The sequence below is a fragment of the Octopus bimaculoides genome, chromosome 8 (assembly GCF_046866305.1).
Source record: "Octopus bimaculoides isolate indiv1 chromosome 8, ASM4686630v1, whole genome shotgun sequence".
Lineage (NCBI taxonomy): Eukaryota > Metazoa > Mollusca > Cephalopoda > Octopoda > Octopodidae > Octopus > Octopus bimaculoides.
Genome location: NC_142935.1, coordinates 2,226,183 through 2,243,481, shown reverse-complemented (window position 1 = coordinate 2,243,481; position 17,299 = coordinate 2,226,183). Strand labels below are relative to the sequence as shown.

At 40.9% G+C, this 17,299-nt stretch overlaps 1 protein-coding gene across 2 annotated transcripts; it reads right to left on the bottom strand.

Annotated features, from left to right (window-relative positions):
• Positions 1-2,497: 2,497 nt before the first annotated feature.
• On the bottom strand, positions 2,498-15,993 carry LOC106872591 (ERI1 exoribonuclease 3). Of its 2 annotated transcripts, XM_014919627.3 has the most exons (8): positions 15,747-15,993; positions 13,639-13,755; positions 13,016-13,075; positions 10,607-10,698; positions 9,767-9,799; positions 8,886-8,958; positions 7,706-7,802; positions 2,498-4,312 (listed from the first exon to the last, which is right to left on the bottom strand). In XM_014919627.3, the coding sequence occupies exons 1-8, from the start codon at positions 15,888-15,890 to the stop codon at positions 4,203-4,205; spliced, it is 726 nt and encodes a 241-aa protein (XP_014775113.2). In that variant the 5' UTR covers positions 15,891-15,993; the 3' UTR covers positions 2,498-4,202. The 2 variants fall into 2 exon arrangements, with proteins under 2 accessions (XP_014775113.2, XP_014775121.2); XM_014919635.3 differs by lacking the exon at positions 9,767-9,799 and having other exon boundaries at positions 15,747-15,991.
• Positions 15,994-17,299: the final 1,306 nt, after the last annotated feature.

Genomic DNA, 17,299 nt, shown 5'->3' with positions numbered 1-17,299 from the left:
GAATCATATAAAATTTATGTCTCTGGAAATTGATATTGGAAAACTGAAGAATAAATGGTGGGAATTTATTGGAGCTTTACTGATTCTATAGAGATTAAATGTTGCCAGTAGAGCTTTGAAAGAGGATAGAAAAGACCATGTGTTACAAGAAATAGGTTCCATTACAGCCAGTAGGTTATACAGTGTTGGTGTTGATTTTGTTGTACGTTGGGAGGGTCATCATGCCAAAATCATGCAAAATCTATGATCTGATATTGTTTATTTTGTCTTCAATAATCACATCTGGTCTTCTTGCTTCAATAGTATAGTCAGTCTTTATGGGGAAGTCCCACAAGATCCTGTATTTCTCATTTTCTGTCGCAGTCTCTGGTTTGTGTTCATACCACTTTTCTGCTGTTTTCAAGCTACACTCAACTAACATCCCAATGCATTCTTTTGCCTACACAGTCATGCTTGTGCTTATACTCTTTTTGTGCTACAATACTGCACTCACTTAAAAGAGGATTGATACTTCTGGCTCCTTTCCTTTAATTATAATATTATTATTTCTATTCAGGCAGTGAGCTGATAGATTCATTCATGCATCAGACAAAATACATAATGGCATTTCTTTTGGTCCATTATGTTCTGAGTTCAAACCCCACCAAATTGGACTTTGCCTTTCATCTTTTGGGGTCAATAAGGTAATAATTATTCTTGCTTCCTAACCACATGATTCTAGGTTCAGTCCTACTGCATGGCACCTTGGGCAAGTGTCTTCTACTATAGCCATGGGCCAACCAAAGCCTTGAGTGGATTTGGTAGAGAGAAACTGAAACAAACCAATCGTATATATATCTATATATGTGTGTGCGTGTGTGTGTGTGTTTGTCCTCCCACTATCACTTGACAACCAATGTTGGTGTGTTTATGTTCCCGTAACTTAGCGGTTCGGCAAAGAGACCAATAGGATAAATAGCAGGCTTACAAAGTATAAGTCCTGGGATCAATTTCTTTGACTGAAAGGCGGTGCTCCAGCATTGCCACAGTCAAATGATTGAAACAAGTAAAAGAATAAAAGAAAACATACATATTTGTTTCGTGCGAGTTTGGGTGCCCAACATATAACTGGTATTTAGAACTCCACGTACCCTTTATACATAATTGTTTTATAAAATTTATTTTTGGAATAAACTCTGATGTTCGGAGGGTGCTTTTTATGTGCCACCGGTACGGGGGCCAGTCAGGGGGTACTGGCATTGGCCACGTTTGGTTGGTGCTCTTTATGTGCCACCGGCACGAGAGCCAGTCAGGAGGTACTGGCACTGACCATGTTCGGATGGTGCTTTTTACATGCCACCAGCACAGGAGCCAACATTATATATATCAATGGCCAAACATGTTATCATAAACATGTAAGGGTTTTTTAAGCCTCTTAGTTTTATAATTGTGATTTTTTCATAATGAGAAACATTCTTTTTCTATGTATTTTATGATAACATATTTGACCATTGATATATTCATAAATAATTATCAATTCTTTATAATAATTTCTCCATAGTGTATCATTACTTTTTAATTATTTAATTTTCCCAACTCAAATCTGGTGATTTTTGCAGAGGCTCAAATTTACTGGTCTTTTCTCATAAACACTGCACATGGCATTTGAATTCAAAACTTGAATGTGAAGATAGAGGCCAACACTATTCGAAAACCCTACAAGACCAGTCAGGCGGTACTGGCAACGGTCACGCTCAGGATGGTACATCTTATGTGGGTGGCACATAAGATGTACCATCCTGAGCATGACCGTTGCCAGTACTGCCTGACTGGCCTTGTAGGGTTTTCGAGCGAGATCGTTGCCAGTGCCCCTGGACTGGCTCTTGTGCGGGTGGCACATAAAAGACACCATTTCAAGCGTGGCCGTTTTCGTGCGGGTGACACGTAAAAGCACCCACTACACTCTCTGAGTGGTTGGCGTTAGGAAGGGCATCCAGCTGTAGAAACTCTGCCAAATTAGATTGGAGCCTGGTGTAGCCATCCGGTTGCACCAGTCCTCAGTCAAATCGTCCAACCCATGCTAGCATGGAAAGCGGACGTTAAACGATGATGATGATGATGATATTAGTGTTGTTAACACCGCCAGCTTGAATTTTACTGCCCAGGTGTCAAAATCATAATGATATCCATAGGGCAGCTGATGATGGAGGCATGTTGGTATGGTTGTGGAATAGTATTATAACACATCCTTTTGATATATATATATATACATATTGCTATATTCTTCAGTTGTTAATAGCTTGATCTTTGCTATTCCGGCATTGATCACTTCCACCATAAACATATCTTCCTCCAGTATCAATGAAATAAGCTGTCATTCCATCATGGATATTCCTGAAACTCTGCCAAAAGAACAACTAAAAGGTTGATCAGTTAAAAACTAACAGAAAATGATGTCCGTTGGTACACCATTTCTTTCCCTCACATATAAATGATTTTAACACAAAAATACACAACCTTTTTCAGTAATTTCCAAAAATTTAATTTCATTCAATAAATTACATGATAAAAATATATGAATTTTTTTCAAAAAAAATAAAAAATAAAAAGCAGCACAAAGCCATTTTTTTTAAAGAACTGAAGACAATTCTTTAAAAAGCAGTGGTAGAAATGTAAAAATTCAGTAACTTGAATCAAACTTGGTGTTTTTAATATTCCTAATCAGCCAGTTTCTTTTGAAATTTGGTCTGATGAAGGAACTATGACCAAGAATTCTGTAGGCACTACAAGAATTGGTGAGATTACCATTTTTCTCAGACAGTACATACAATTCAATGTTCAGAGAGAAAAAAAAATTCCAGTGGGATAATGCTGTGGGGAAGAAGGATCAAGTGTAGTAGTTTGTGCAAGGGGAGTGGCTGGACACGATATGAAATAAGAAGAGGAGGAGAGAGAAGTTTGGAATGCCTGGATAGAGGTAACATGACACCAGCTCAGAAAGAGCAGAAATTGTAAAAAATAGGCAGAGAGAGGAGAGAGACAAGAACTGCAAGGAAGAGTCTGGAGTAAATTGGTTTCAATAGGATTACTGATGCTGTTAATAGATTTAACCTGGTCAGGTATGGCTGTGTAAACCATTACCAGGTACTAAGACTACACAAAACAGAAAACTTCTTACAGTTCCATATTCAAGAGATGAAGAATTATGGACATTATTTACATTTGACGGATATTTGTCCTCATCTTGTCTGTTGTTAACACAACGTTTCGGCTGATATACCTTCCAGCTTTCATCAGGTGTCTTGGGGGAAATTTCGAAACTAGGTTCTCATTCCTAAGGTATTTTCAATGTTATTATTATTATTATTATTCAGGTCACTGCCTGGAATCAAACTCGGAATCTTGGCGTTAGTAGCCCGCGCTCTTAACCATATGCCATGGGCATATGGCATAGTGGTTAAGAGCACAGGCTACTAACTCCAAGATTCTGAGTTCAATTCCAGGCAGTGACCTGAATAATAATAATAATAATAATAATAATAATAATAATAATAGTAACAACAACAAAAACATCGAAAATACCTTAGTACTTGTATTAATCTCCTTTGCTGAACCACTATTATGGGGATGTAAACAAACCAGCCAACACTGGTTGATGTTGTCAAGTGATGTGGCATGGGGGAGGAGTCAAACACAAAGACATGCACACACACGCGACGGGCTTCCGCACAGTTTCCATGTACGAAAATCACAAATTCACACTGGTTGGCCCAGGGCTGTAAGAGAAAAAAGACACTTGCCAAAGGCATTGCACATTGGGGTTGTGTCCTGCAGTGAACTTCTTAACTACACGGCCATAACTGATTTCCAATATTGACACATGGCCAGGGGTGGGGGAATGTACATTCGATCAAACTCAGTTGTTTACTGGTATTTATTTTACCAACCATTCAAAGAGGACAAGTAAAAAACAAACTTCAGCAGAATTTGAACTCAGAGCCTAAAGGGACATAACTACATACGGCAAGGGGTATTGAACCCTCGATTCCCTCAACTTTCGTAAATGGCTACGACTGAGAAGATCACTCGCATTATTTTCTAAAAAAAAAAAAAAGTAGTTTATCAAAAACTATACAACCGATGGCTTTTCTGTTAAATATTTAGGAAAAAACCTCTTATGAAAGACATTTTAAAGAATCTATCAGCTTCTGATGATGTTTCAGTCACTGTTGGGATGGTCGTGTTCTTTGGTAATGTGAGATATCGGTTCTTTGGATTTGATAACCATTATTCATTAACTTGCGGAAGATGTTGGCAATATTCAAGCAGTCATCTAAGAGTTGAAAAAAAAAAAATTTTTTTGAATAGTTATTTGATAAATGATATGAGAGGGAATTAATTCTTTAGCAATTAAACTGACCATTCTGGCCCGAATATTCCACTTGTTTTGTGTTCAAACCAGATCCAGCCTCTCAAACTTACCCTACAAAGTCATTTTAAAGATAAGCAATCATGTCATTGAGATCTCATAGCTACAAGATAATGCAGGATTAATTTAAAACAATGTGGATAAATAAGGATTACATTTTGAGAGAGCAATCTGAACACGAAAGGGTTAAAGGTCACCCTTTTCACCTTTCTTTATTTACAAAATCATCATCATCGTTTTGGCATCCATTTTTTTCCATGCTTGCATGGGTCAGACGGAATTCATTGAGGGAAGTTTTTCTACAACTGGATACTCTTCCTGCCACCAACCCATACCTGTTCCCAAGCAAGATTATATTTCTGCAAGGCCAGACATGTCTTTGCAGAATGTGGGAAATGATCAACAGTGCTTGTACGACTGACAGTCATTGACACACCCACTCACCCATCCATCCATCCATCTTATATTGTTGTTGGCTTCCTTTTGTCTCAGGAGACAATGGAGTTAGGCATAAAATAATCCAGTCTGGTTTTTACATTCCATGTCCTTTACATCTCCTGCTGTGGTTGCGTAGTCCTATCCTTCACAAACACTCCCTCTGGCAGGGGCCGCAGATGTAGCTGCCACTTTTTACAGCAGCACTGAAGTGTCCTCTCCAGTTTTGTGTAGGCCTGGGCCAGATGTAAGAAAATCCTGGGTAGCCCAATCGCCAGGATTCCTCTCTCGACCTTGCTGATGTAGTCCAAAGGAGTGCAGAGCATTACGTTTGGCACCAGCTTGGTTGCAGGAGCTGTCGGAAGAGTGTCGAGTCGAACACTGAACCGCCTACGGGGCTCCACTCCGGATTTCTTTGAAGGTTGTCTCCTTTCTGTAACCCTGGGTAGGGGCCCATACCAGGTACTGTCAGCCGGAGCCAGCTGAGCCCGGGACTCGTGTCAGGCAGGGTCGTCACTCCCTGAAGTAGTGAAGAAAATCGATACCCACTACCTATATCATCATCATCATCATCATCGTTTAACGTCCGCTTTCCATGCTAGCATGGGTTGGACGATTTGACTGAGGACTGGTGAAACCGGATGGCAACACCAGGCTCCAGTCTAATTTGGCAGAGTTTCTACAGCTGGATGCCCTTCCTAACGCCAACCACTCAGAGAGTGTAGTGGGTGCTTTTACGTGTCACCCGCACGAAAACGGCCACGCTCGAAATGGTGTCTTTTATGTGCCACCCGCACAAGCCAGTCCAGGGGCACTGGCAACGATCTCGCTCGAAAATCCTACGGGAGCCAGTCAGGCGGTACTGGCAACGGTCATGCTCAGGATGGTACATCTTATGTGCCACCCGCACAAGAACCAGTCCAGGGGCACTGGCAACGATCTTACTTGGCTTGCCGGGTCTTCTCACGCACAGCACATTTCCAAAGGTCTCGGTCAGTAGTCATCGCCTCGGTGAGGCCCAATGTACGAAGGTCTTGCCTCACCACCTCAGCTCAGGTCTTCCTGGACCTACCTCTTCCACGGGTTCCCTCAACTGTTAGGGTGTGGCACTTTTTCACGCAGCTATCCTCATCCATTCTCACCACATGTCCATACCAGCGCAATCGTCTCTCTTGCACGCCACAACTGATGCTTCTAATGTTCAGCTTTTCTCTCAAGATACTTACACTCTGACGGGTATTCACATTGACATTACACATCCAACGGAGCATACTGGCTTCATTCCTTGCGAGCTTACGTATGTCCTCAGCAGTTACAGCCCATGTTTCACTGCCATGTAGCATGGCTGTTCGTACGCATGCGTCATACAGTCTGCCTTTTACTCTGAGTGAGAGTCCCTTTGTCGCCAGCAGGGATAAGAGCTCTCTAAACTTTGCCCAGGCTATTCTTATTCTAGCAGCTACACTTTCAGCGCACCCACCCCCACTACTAACTTGGTCGTCCAGATAGCGGAAGCTATCGACCACCTCTAGTTTTTCACCCTGGAATGAGATAGAAGTTGTTTCCTGAAGACTGCCCACTGCCCTGTCGAAGACGATGTATGAGTGCTTAACTGTTTGCCAAACGACCCGGACAAACGATTTGGTTCCAGGGATCAAATGTTCGTCTTGCCGCACATTAGCTCACTCTTGCCATCAAATCAATGTTGTCTGAACAGGTGCAACAGGTGTACCATGGGTCAGGTGTCGGAGTGATCACAGAGCAACATCATCATCAGATGATGAAATGGTTTCCTCAAGAACATAAACACACCACTTAGTCTAGGAATTGAAATCATGATCTCAAATTTGTGACTGCAACATCCCAAATACTAAGCCAGGGGCCCTTACACACACACACATATATATATACATACACACACATATACTTTTTATTAATATACATATATATATATATATATATATACTTTTTATTAAAGCCAAAAAAATCTCCACAAACTGAGAGTTTTACATAACCACTCATCAGACAGCATTCGAGGGACTATTTTTGTTCCACCTTGTTTTGCCTCTATGTGCTTATTTGCTGTGTCTCTCTCAGGGCTGTGGAGTTGAAACAACTTCAACTCTGATTCTGACTCCTGTACTATTGGCACCTCTGACTCCGATTCTTCTTTATCTAATTAAGTGATTGTGGTCTGCATACCTCATAAAGCCTATGCCTACGTTTGTACTTTGAGTCGGCCTATAGGTTACAACTGGTTTACATTAAAGAATAAAGATATTATACGTCAGAGTCAGTATAGTTTTACAGACTCCAACCCCTTAATTGTTTCAGACTCCACAGCCCTGGTCTCTAAGTCCTTGTTTGCATTTGCTGTGTCTCCAAAGAATTGCTCCTCTAAGAGCAGAGAGATGCTGTCCTTTCCCCTGTCTGCTGACTCTGTACCTTCCAACCCATGTGAAATAAGAAATCCCTCACTTGAAAAACAAGGGTTAGCAACAAGAAAGGCACCCAGATGTAAAACAATACCTCAATAATGTACTGATCTAACCCATGCTAGCAAGGAAAAACAGAAGTAAAGATACTGCTGCTTACTTTAGTCTTCCTGATGGACGACAGGCTCCACACCTACTTAAATATGTGAAGCTTAGTATTAAGACATTTAAAACATCCATCCAGTTATACAACATGTTCTCTAAAAATATGCAAACATCTAAATAGATTTTTAAAAAACCCACCTATCTGCTCCAGGTTAGTATGTATAAAAAGATATAAAAAAATGAAATGAATAAAATTTAAAACTTAACTCAATAAGAAACAATAATGGTAGTTCTTGAAGATACAAAGGATCTGGAGACTTACCAATTCCACTATGGTGGTGTCCAATATGTGGCAGCCTATAATGTTCCAGCATACTCAAAAGACCTCGAGGCCATTTGGACGTAGAATGAGCAAAAATCTGCAAATGATGAAAATATTGATCAGAAAACAAGATGGAAACATAAAAGAAGGTTCGTAAATGTCCCATAACAAAATATGGTGGCACATAAAAAGCACCCACTACACTCTTGGAGTGGTTGACATTAGGAAGAGTATTCAGCTGTAGAAACCTGGCCAAATCAAATTGGTGCCTGGTGTAGCCATCTGGCTTCCCAGACCTCAGTCAAACTGTCTAACCCATGCCAGCATGGAAAACGGATGTTTAACGATGATGATGATGACGATGATGATCAACTTTCTTTTCTTTTAATTGTTCTAGTTATTTGACTGCGGTCATGCTGGAGCACCGCCTTTGGTCGAGCAAATCGACCCCAAAACTTACTCTTTGTAAGCCTAGTACTTATTCTATTGATCTTTTGCCTAACTGCTAAGTTACGGGGACGTAAACACACCAGCATCGGTTGTCAAGCGATGTTGGGGGGGGGGGACAAACACAGACACACGCACACACACACACACATATATATATATATATACACACGATGGGCTTCTTTCAGTTTCCGTCTAACAAATCCACTCACAAGGCTTTGGTTGGCCCAAGGCTATTGTAGAAGACGCTTGCCCAAGATGCCATGCAGTGGGACTGAACCTGGAACCATGTGGTTGGTAAGGAATCAATCCTGGTACATTTTCTATTGGTTTCTTTTGCCAGACTGCTAAGTTACGGGGCTGTAAACAAACACAAGCACAAAGACACTCACACATAGATATAGATATATGTTTGGTGTTAAGGAAGGGCATCTAGATGTAAAAACCCTGCCAAAACAGTCCATCATATATATATATATATATATATATATATATATATATATATGATGGACTTCTTTCAGTTTCTGTCAACCAAATCCACTCACTAGGCTTTGGTTGGCTGGAGGCTAAAGCTGAAGAAGTTTGCCCAAGGTGCCACGCAGTGGGATTGAACCCAGAACCAAGTGGTTGAGAAGCAAGCTTCTTACTACACACCCATGCCTGCACCAATCAATTGTATTCTTATTTTATGGTGAATTAATGGGAAGTTATAGAATTATTTTTTGGGTTTTACCTTTTTGATATTAATCCAGTTTGAGAAACAGCTTTTTCGTTCAAGATTGAAATGGTTGCACTGATCTGGAAGCCTGGAAAGATGGAATAAAGTTTGTAGGAGGGGAAAAAAAGAACAGATTTAAAAAAAAATTTTTTTAAAGCAATTGTTGAAGTAAATTCTAATAAAATTTGGATTGTTTTTTCTGTTTTTTTTTACTTGGTGCTTCTGGATGGAGGGACAGTGCCCACAGCTGTCTCAGATCTGTGAGATTGATACAATTAATGTTGCTCTTGAATCTTTCTAAGTCCACATATGCAAGGAGATGCCAGAGGGATCATGTTCTGGGAAGGACTGTGCACACAGTGGGAGATGGAGGGTTGGACATAACGAGCGTGATGAGAGGAGGTGAGACATGTGAGGTGGGAATGAGTGAGTGGGAGTGGCATGAGCCCTGTTGGCTCTGAGGAACAGAGGCCATCATAGTGGCGGTAGAAAAGGTAGCGGGAGAGGATACAGCACATCTGTTGACGGAGGGGGTGGAGTATGTCTGTGAGTGACTTAATACCTATCAGATGGATGGCTCTTTTCAGGAGGGCATCCAAGATGTTTCCATAAACAACAGCAATACCATTCCAGATGTCAGAGCAAACTAAATCATCATCATCATCGTTTAACGTCCGCTTTCCATGCTGGCATGGGTTGGACGGTCTGACGGAGGCCTGGCAAGCCAGATATTTATTGAAAGTCTCTAATAGTTCTTTGTTATATATTCTGTCCATAGAAATTAAAATTTGTAATAAGCATTCATTTAAAGGACTTATTGAAGACATTACTAAAAATTACAAGTTGAAGATTCATCAGAAAGTAATGCCAAGACCTTTGGCATAGTGGTTACTAACCCCAAGATTCCGAGTTTGATTCCAAGCAGTGACCTGAATAATAATAATAACAATAATTGTCTCAATCGATATAAACGTATTTGTCAAGACCTACCAAAAACTGAGCAAGTGTAAAGATCTTGAAATAGAAATTAGCAAAATGTGGAACCTGAAAACTAAAACAATACCTGTTGTCATAGGTGCCCTGGGAATGATAGTGCCAGTGGAGCACTAAGAGCACCATCCGAGCGTGATCGCTGCCAGAGCAGCTGACTGGCTTCTGTGCCAGTGGCATGTAAAAAGCACCATTCGAATGTGATCGTCACCAGCATTGCCTTACTGGCACTTGTGCCGGTGGTACATGAGAAAGCATTTGAGCAAAGTCGTTGCCAGTGCCGCTGGACTGGCTCCTGTGCAAGTGGCATGTAAAAAAAAACACCATTTGAGCGTGGTTGTTGTCAGTACCACCTGACTGGCCCTCGTGCTGGTGGCACATAAAAGCACCCACTACACTCTCGGAGTGATTGCCATTAGGAAGGCCATCCAGCTGTAGAAACTCTGCCAGATCAGATTGGAGCCTGGTGTAGCCATCTGGTTCGCCAGTCCTCAGTCAAATCGTCCAACCCATACCAGCATGGAAAGCGGACGTTAAACGATGATGATGATGATGTCTGACCATGAAGGAAATGTTACCTTGCTTGGAAACAGGACAGGGTTTGCCTGACCCATGCAGATCTGGAAAAGTGGTCATGAAAACAATGATGAAGATGATGATGATGATGAACAACAATAGAAACAGAAAAAAAGGAAACAGAATGACTTGAGTTGTGATGAAAGATAAAAATGAGAAACAATTCTTACATCATTTTTAGATCCCAATCACCACAAGTGACAAAAACAAAACTGTTATCAGACTGCAGTAAATGATTATCGATCATCCATTGGTCAAAATCCTGAAATAGAAAGAGAGGGGAACTGTAAAATGTTAATCAGTCAAATTGAATGTAATAAGGGAGTGAGTAAAATGGGGGGAAGACCTTAAAATTAACGAGATTCAACAGAAAGTTTGTTCTATTACAATGATCATCTTTGTTTTGTAAAGAGATTATGTGGTTGGTGCCACATAGGAGGAACCCATGCTAGAGTCATGGAAACAGGACCCATGCCTGTGTCACATGAGCAGCATCTGTGCCAGTTCCACAAGAGGAACATCCGTGCCAGTACCACGTGAAAAGCATCTGTGCTGGTTCCCACATGAGAGGCATCTGTGCCAATGCCACACGAGGAACATCTTTGCCAGTGCCACATGAGAAACCTTTTTACCAGTGTCACATGGGAAGCATATATATGCCAGTGTCACGAGAAGCATCTGTGCAAATGCCACATGAGGAACATCTGCACCAGTGCCACACGAGAAGCCTCTATGCCAGAGTTACGTGAGAAGCACCTGTGCCAGTTCCACATGAGAAGCATCTGTTTCAGTGCCACATGAGAAGCATCTGTGCCAATGCCACATGACAAGCACCCAGTACACTCTGTGGATTGGTTGGTGTTAGGAAGGGCCTCCAGCCATAGAAACCAGGGCTAAAATAGGCAGTGGAGCTCAACATGGCCCTGGAGCTTGCTGGACCCTACCAAACAGTCTGACCCATGTCAGTGTGGAACACAAGTCAAATGATGATGATGATGATGATGATGATGATATATATACACATACATATAGAACAGGCTTCTTTCAGGGTCCACCTACCCAATGAACTCATAAGGCACTGGTTGGTCTGGGTCAAGGTGCTGCACAGTGGGACTGAACCAGAGACCACAGGGTTGGGAAGCAAGCTTCTTAAGCACACACCCACACCTACACCAGTGTGTGTGTATGTGTATATAGATACATACAATATATGCATACACACACACACATATATATATATATATATGAAAAATATTAATTCTTCCCCTATTCTTCTTTCACCCCCCCCCCCAGTATCATCTGCAGTGAGAGACATTGATAGAAGTCAGCCAAGATGACTGTCACCAAGACATCATATCATCATCATCATCATTTAACGTCTGTTGTCCATGCTGGCATGGGTTGGATGGTTTGACCAGGGCTGGTAAGCTGAGGGGCTGCACTAGACTCCTATCTGATTTGGCAAGGTTTCTACGGCTGGATGCCCTTCCTAACACCAACCACTCTGAGAGTGTAATGAGTGCTTTTACGTGCCACTGGCACGGGTGCCATTTGTGGGACACCAGTGTCTGCCATGACTGCAGTCTTGCTCGGCTTGATGGGTCTCCTTCTCAAGCATGACATAATGCCAAAGGTTTTGGTCATTGCCTCTGTGAGGCCCAACGCTTGAAAGGAGTTCAGTCAGACCAAGCAAACCAAGCACAAATATCAGTAATCCCCACCACGACCACCACTCCTTAACATCTGCTTTTCCTGCTGGCATGGATTGGATGGTTTGACAGGTGCTGGTGAGCCAGAGGATGGGGCCAAGCATCACCATCTGCTTTTCCTGCTGGCATGGATTGGATGGTTTGACAGGTGCTGGTAAGCCAGAGGATGGGGCCAAGCATCACCATCTGCTTTTCCCGCTGGCATGGATTGGATGGTTTGACAGGTGCTGGTGAGCCAGAGGATGGGGCCAAGCATCACCATCTGCTTTTCCTGCTGGCATGGATTGGATGGTTTGACAGGTGCTGGTGAGCCAGAGGATGGGGCCAAGCATCACCATCTGCTTTTCCTGCTGGCATGGATTGGATGGTTTGACAGGTGCTGGTAAGCCAGAGGATGGGGCCAAGCATCACCATCTGCTTTTCCTGCTGGCATGGATTGGATGGTTTGACAGGTGCTGGTGAGCCAGAGGATGGGGCCAAGCATCACCATCTGCTTTTCCCGCTGGCATGGATTGGATGGTTTGACAGGTGCTGGTGAGCCAGAGGATGGGGCCAAGCATCACCATCTGCTTTTCCTGCTGGCATGGATTGGATGGTTTGACAGGTGCTGGTGAGCCAGAGGATGGGGCCAAGCATCACCATCTGCTCTGGCAGGGTCCCCACAGCTTGCTGCCCCTTCTAACCCCAATGCAAGTTGCTTTCTAAAAGAAGCAATATGAGATTTTGTTTAAATATTCCTGACGGAAGCAAATGAGGAAATCAATGGAGATGAAATTGAATAGAAACTGTAACCCCCCACCCCGCCAAAAAAAAAACAATAAATTTTACTTAGTGATTAACATAATTTGAAAGAAAAAAGCATTTGAATACCTTAAGAACCTCACTGAGAGATGCCTCGTTACTGACCATATCTTGTATGATTCCAGTCAGCTGAAGATAGAAAGAAAACAAAATAATAAATATTATGAAAGCATGTGAAATGTCTTTTAAAATAGCCCTTGGGTTGACAACCAATTTGGCAGGGGGAAACTGTGCTGTATTGGGGCCCCACTGGCACCCCTATTTTTACAGCATTTTAAACTAAATACATGGCATTGGCGACCAAATCAGAGCAATGATAATGAATTTCATAGCATGAACTCCCAGGGAGTATTGTAAGGAGGTTCAATTTCTGAAGGGCCACTTAAATGAGGCCCCACTGACCACCCCCTATTTTTACTGCATTTACCTCGCTCCTACACTTATTGATTAAACTGATCAGCATCAGTGCTAAGCACATCTGCAGAAATAAGTTTGGGCATCCTAAATACTTTCATGTACATTCAAATTGAGATGAGGAGTTATAACAGGTACGTTTCAAGTGTGGTCGTGTGGATATTTATATTTTGCAGTTTATGAAACTTATGTCTAGTTTTATGAATTCTCCAAAAAAATGTGGTTTGTTAGATAACAATTCCAACAAGATTTATTAGATATTAAAATAGAATTCTTACCTCAGTGCAGAAAGGCGTCAAAATAGGGTTGACTTGAGGTTTAATGTATCTGTGGAATTTGGCTTCAGTCTCAAGTGTTTTAGAATTCAATTTCAAAACAGGGAATTCTATGATTTCCTACAAGAAAGAACAGAAATCCATTTTTAAACAGAGTTAATCCTGAATACCTGATAAGCATTCCTCTTTATTCTGAAAAGTTTCAGTGACTGAAAGATGAAAGAAATCCTGTCTGTTATGCAAAATAAAGTTTCCCTATTCAGTGACCATTTTCCTAATGAAATATATAATTATACGATGAAATCAGTTCTGAAATAACCAAGAATATAGATGGATCTTGTAAAATAATTTAGCTTTCATTAATTAATTAAGCTGGTGTTTGAAACAAATTTAAGATAGTCACCGTTATTTATTGAAATGTCGACTTCGCCGAATTACGACCAGTGGACAGAATTACCTCCCTTACACTGATAGACCCCAATACTGACAAACTCGCAGAGTAACTGAACAGGAAGAGTATTCTTTGAAATGCAGTTTAGGCAATGTGCACTATGTGTATGTGTGTGTGTGTGTGTGTGTGTGTGTGTGTGCGTGCGTACGTGTGTATACAGTCATCCCTCGCCATATCACGGTTTATTATTTAAACTTACGTCGATTCCTCCGTGGTGTTGTTTTGCATTTGTAATAAAATAAATACATACAAATTATAAAAATGATTAAAAAAAATACAGTACAGTACTGTTTCTACTACACGGATTTTCACCTATTGCGAGGGATTTGAGAACGTAAGCAGCAGAAATATAACAAAAGACTGTTACTCGGAGTTTCACGTTCCCGTTCATCGGACAGTTTTGTGGGAGTAATGAAAACAGTTTGAACATCCTGAGTTGGACTTGGGTTTGCCCACCCTAGGAAAATTTCGTTCTCACACTTTTAAGATGTAAGAATAATTAATTTGAGAAGAAAGTTTAGAATGGCAGACGATTTGGTTCCTGCGTCAGTGAGGTGGGAGAAGTGTAAGATTCAAGAATTGAGGGCCTTGAATACGATGAGAAAGATGACTTTAGAGAAAGATGTGGTTAGTAGATGTCCTCAATGGAGGGTGAGATACTTGATCAAGGGTGGGGCAAGCAGGGCACATGTCCTGGGCGCCACTTTGAGGGGGAGGGGCGCAATTTTCTAATTAAGTCATTTTTATGAGAGTTACATTTTGTTGGAGTGGGAGGGGGGAACAATTTTGATGCTTGCCCTAAGCGCCTTTTACCCCAGCTACGCCCCTGTTGATCAATTCCAGATGTTTTGGACATGAACTGAATTCTGTTGAAAAAAAAAAAAATGCGAAGAACGAGTATGGTTCTTCCCATCAGGAACTAATTCCAAGAACCTAAGCAGCGTTTATGTTCCATCAAAATCAAAAATATATCGAGAGGAACATTTCATTATCTTTTACTCATGGTTCGTTTCAGCGTGGCCACACCACTAAAAAGTTCGCGTCAGATTCTCTTGGACAAAAATTACAGAGAGGACACATTAAATACTGCTGAGGTTAACAAATGCAACCAGTAGCTACCCCTAATTTAGGCATTGGCCCCAAGTCTTTGTGCAAAATGTCTTAACCTTCAACTTGCAAAATAGTGCGACTTAGACACGAATAAATAACGTACGCTTTAAAATTATACTCATTGATTACATTTCTGTTTAGTCTAATTACATAATTGAAAATTATAATTTAACATTTCGAAGACGTAAAAGTCCGTAAAATTTAAATCGGGAAATTAGAAATACACACCAGAAGAATATGTCAGCTTTGATCAAAGCGGACCAGTAATCATCCTTCCCTTATTTGTTGTATTTTTATTCAGGACTGCATTAGACAGTAGGGTACTTTCTTTTGAAGGGTATAGGGAGCTATTTTTAGCACGTCGAATAACCATGCTGGTAGTGTTGTCTCCCCTATCATATGAAACACATTTCTACCATATCCCTTGTTCTGTAGACACTCGTTTATTATAACCCAGAACAGCAGTTTACAATAAATAAGGAAATCAAACATATTCAGAATCAATCAATATTGGCTATGATTACAAAATAAAAATCGAACACATGGTTACCTGGGGATGCATTTTTCTTGTGTTGTCACATGTAGCTTCAAAGTCAAGAATCAAAAAATAATCGAAGGTTACAGATCGAACCGATTTTATGTTTTTCGCCATGAACACACTTCGCTTGAGAGCATTTCGATGTGCTGCAGACATATTACGGAATTAGTTTCCCAAGAAAGTTTGGCTTTCAACAGGAAACGAATAACATTTGTATACAAATGGAGCTTAGTACTACTTCCGGTTACTTTCTTTTACTTCCTGTTAAGTTATTCTACTTCCGGTTCGATTCCAGTCTTTCATTTTTATGCTTTATATTCTCTGTCTTTGTTGGTTTATACAAGCAAATGTAAAGTCTTTCGTGGGGGAATTTCGGAATAGTCATTAATACCTTATGGAGAAGGGAAAGAACCTGGATTTGATAGGCAAACATTTTTAAGAATTGAAAATTTTGAGGAAAAAAGTTCTATCAGAATGGTAATTCCCGTTGAATGAAACACGGGAATATTATAAAATGAAGAAGAATAAACCCTTCCAAATTCGTGTCTTTTTTCCCCATCAGGAGGTGATAATTATTTCAAAAGTTGTCCCTTTTCACGATATACCTAAACAAACGTGTCCCCATCAACTTTGTTTATTTTTTAACTTTCAGAAAACTGAATATTTCTGAAGTGAAAATTTCTTTAAATACTTTTTCAAATGGTGTAGATTACGATTATACCAGAATTTGGTACTACTAAAGCAGTGCGGACCCGAACGCGCAGTCGCGCAGTCACGCGTCCGCGCTAGCTAGTCGTGAGTGGTCGATCCTAACCCTAACCCTAACCCTAAACACGTATTCATTTGCACACGCGGGTTAGGGATAGGGTTAGGGTTAGGGACAGGGTTAGGGTTAGGGTTAGGGATAGGGTTAGGGTTAAGATCGACCACTCAAGACTAGCTAGCGCGGACGCGCGACTGCGCGATTGCGCGTTCGGGTCCGCGCTGCTTTAGTAGTACCCAGAATTTAATGTGAAAGAAATTGTCGGTTGCAAACATATACTGACAAACATCACATTTATATCTACAGAAGAGAATGTTGTGTATCACTATGTATGTGTGCGCGGCTAGCGCTCCCCCTCTCCCTGTTACATTAAATTTCGATAGAATCGCAGTCTACACCACCTGAAAAGTATTTGTAGAAAAATTCATTTTAAAATATCCATTTTCCGGAAAGTTATGAGGAAATAAAATTGGGGTGGGACACACTTTTCACTATCAAGGCGATATTTTATATGAATTAATTTCCCTACAAACCTCAAACTTGTGAAAGATCTGTAGAATTAACGACCTTAGGGTCGTAGACTCCTACTTTCTAGAAATAATAAACCGAACCCGAAGGAAATAAAAAGCGACAATTATTCGTTTTATAATGGATTTTTGAACGCTACACAAACCCATTCGCTAAATTTGTCATTATACCGTTCTGTCTTTAAACAGTCTTCAGATTTTCATGTTTTGAACACGAAATATTCAGAATTGTATTATTTATTTATTTCTAAAAAAAGTATTTAAATTTAAATCGG

What these genes read in the sequence shown, in the direction of transcription:
- LOC106872591 (XM_014919627.3), bottom strand. Translation starts at nt 15,890, where the DNA reads ATGTCTGCAGCACATCGAAATGCTCTCAAGCGAAGTGTGTTCATGGCG. An exon ending in GATTGGGATCTAAAAATGAT is followed by an intron (nt 9,800 to 10,606) that starts GTAAGAATTGTT and finishes ATTATTATTCAG; the next exon opens with GTCACTGCTTGGAATCAAAC. An exon ending in ATCAAACTCGGAATCTTGGG is followed by an intron (nt 8,959 to 9,766) that starts GTTAGTAACCAC and finishes CCATCTTTCCAG; the next exon opens with GCTTCCAGATCAGTGCAACC.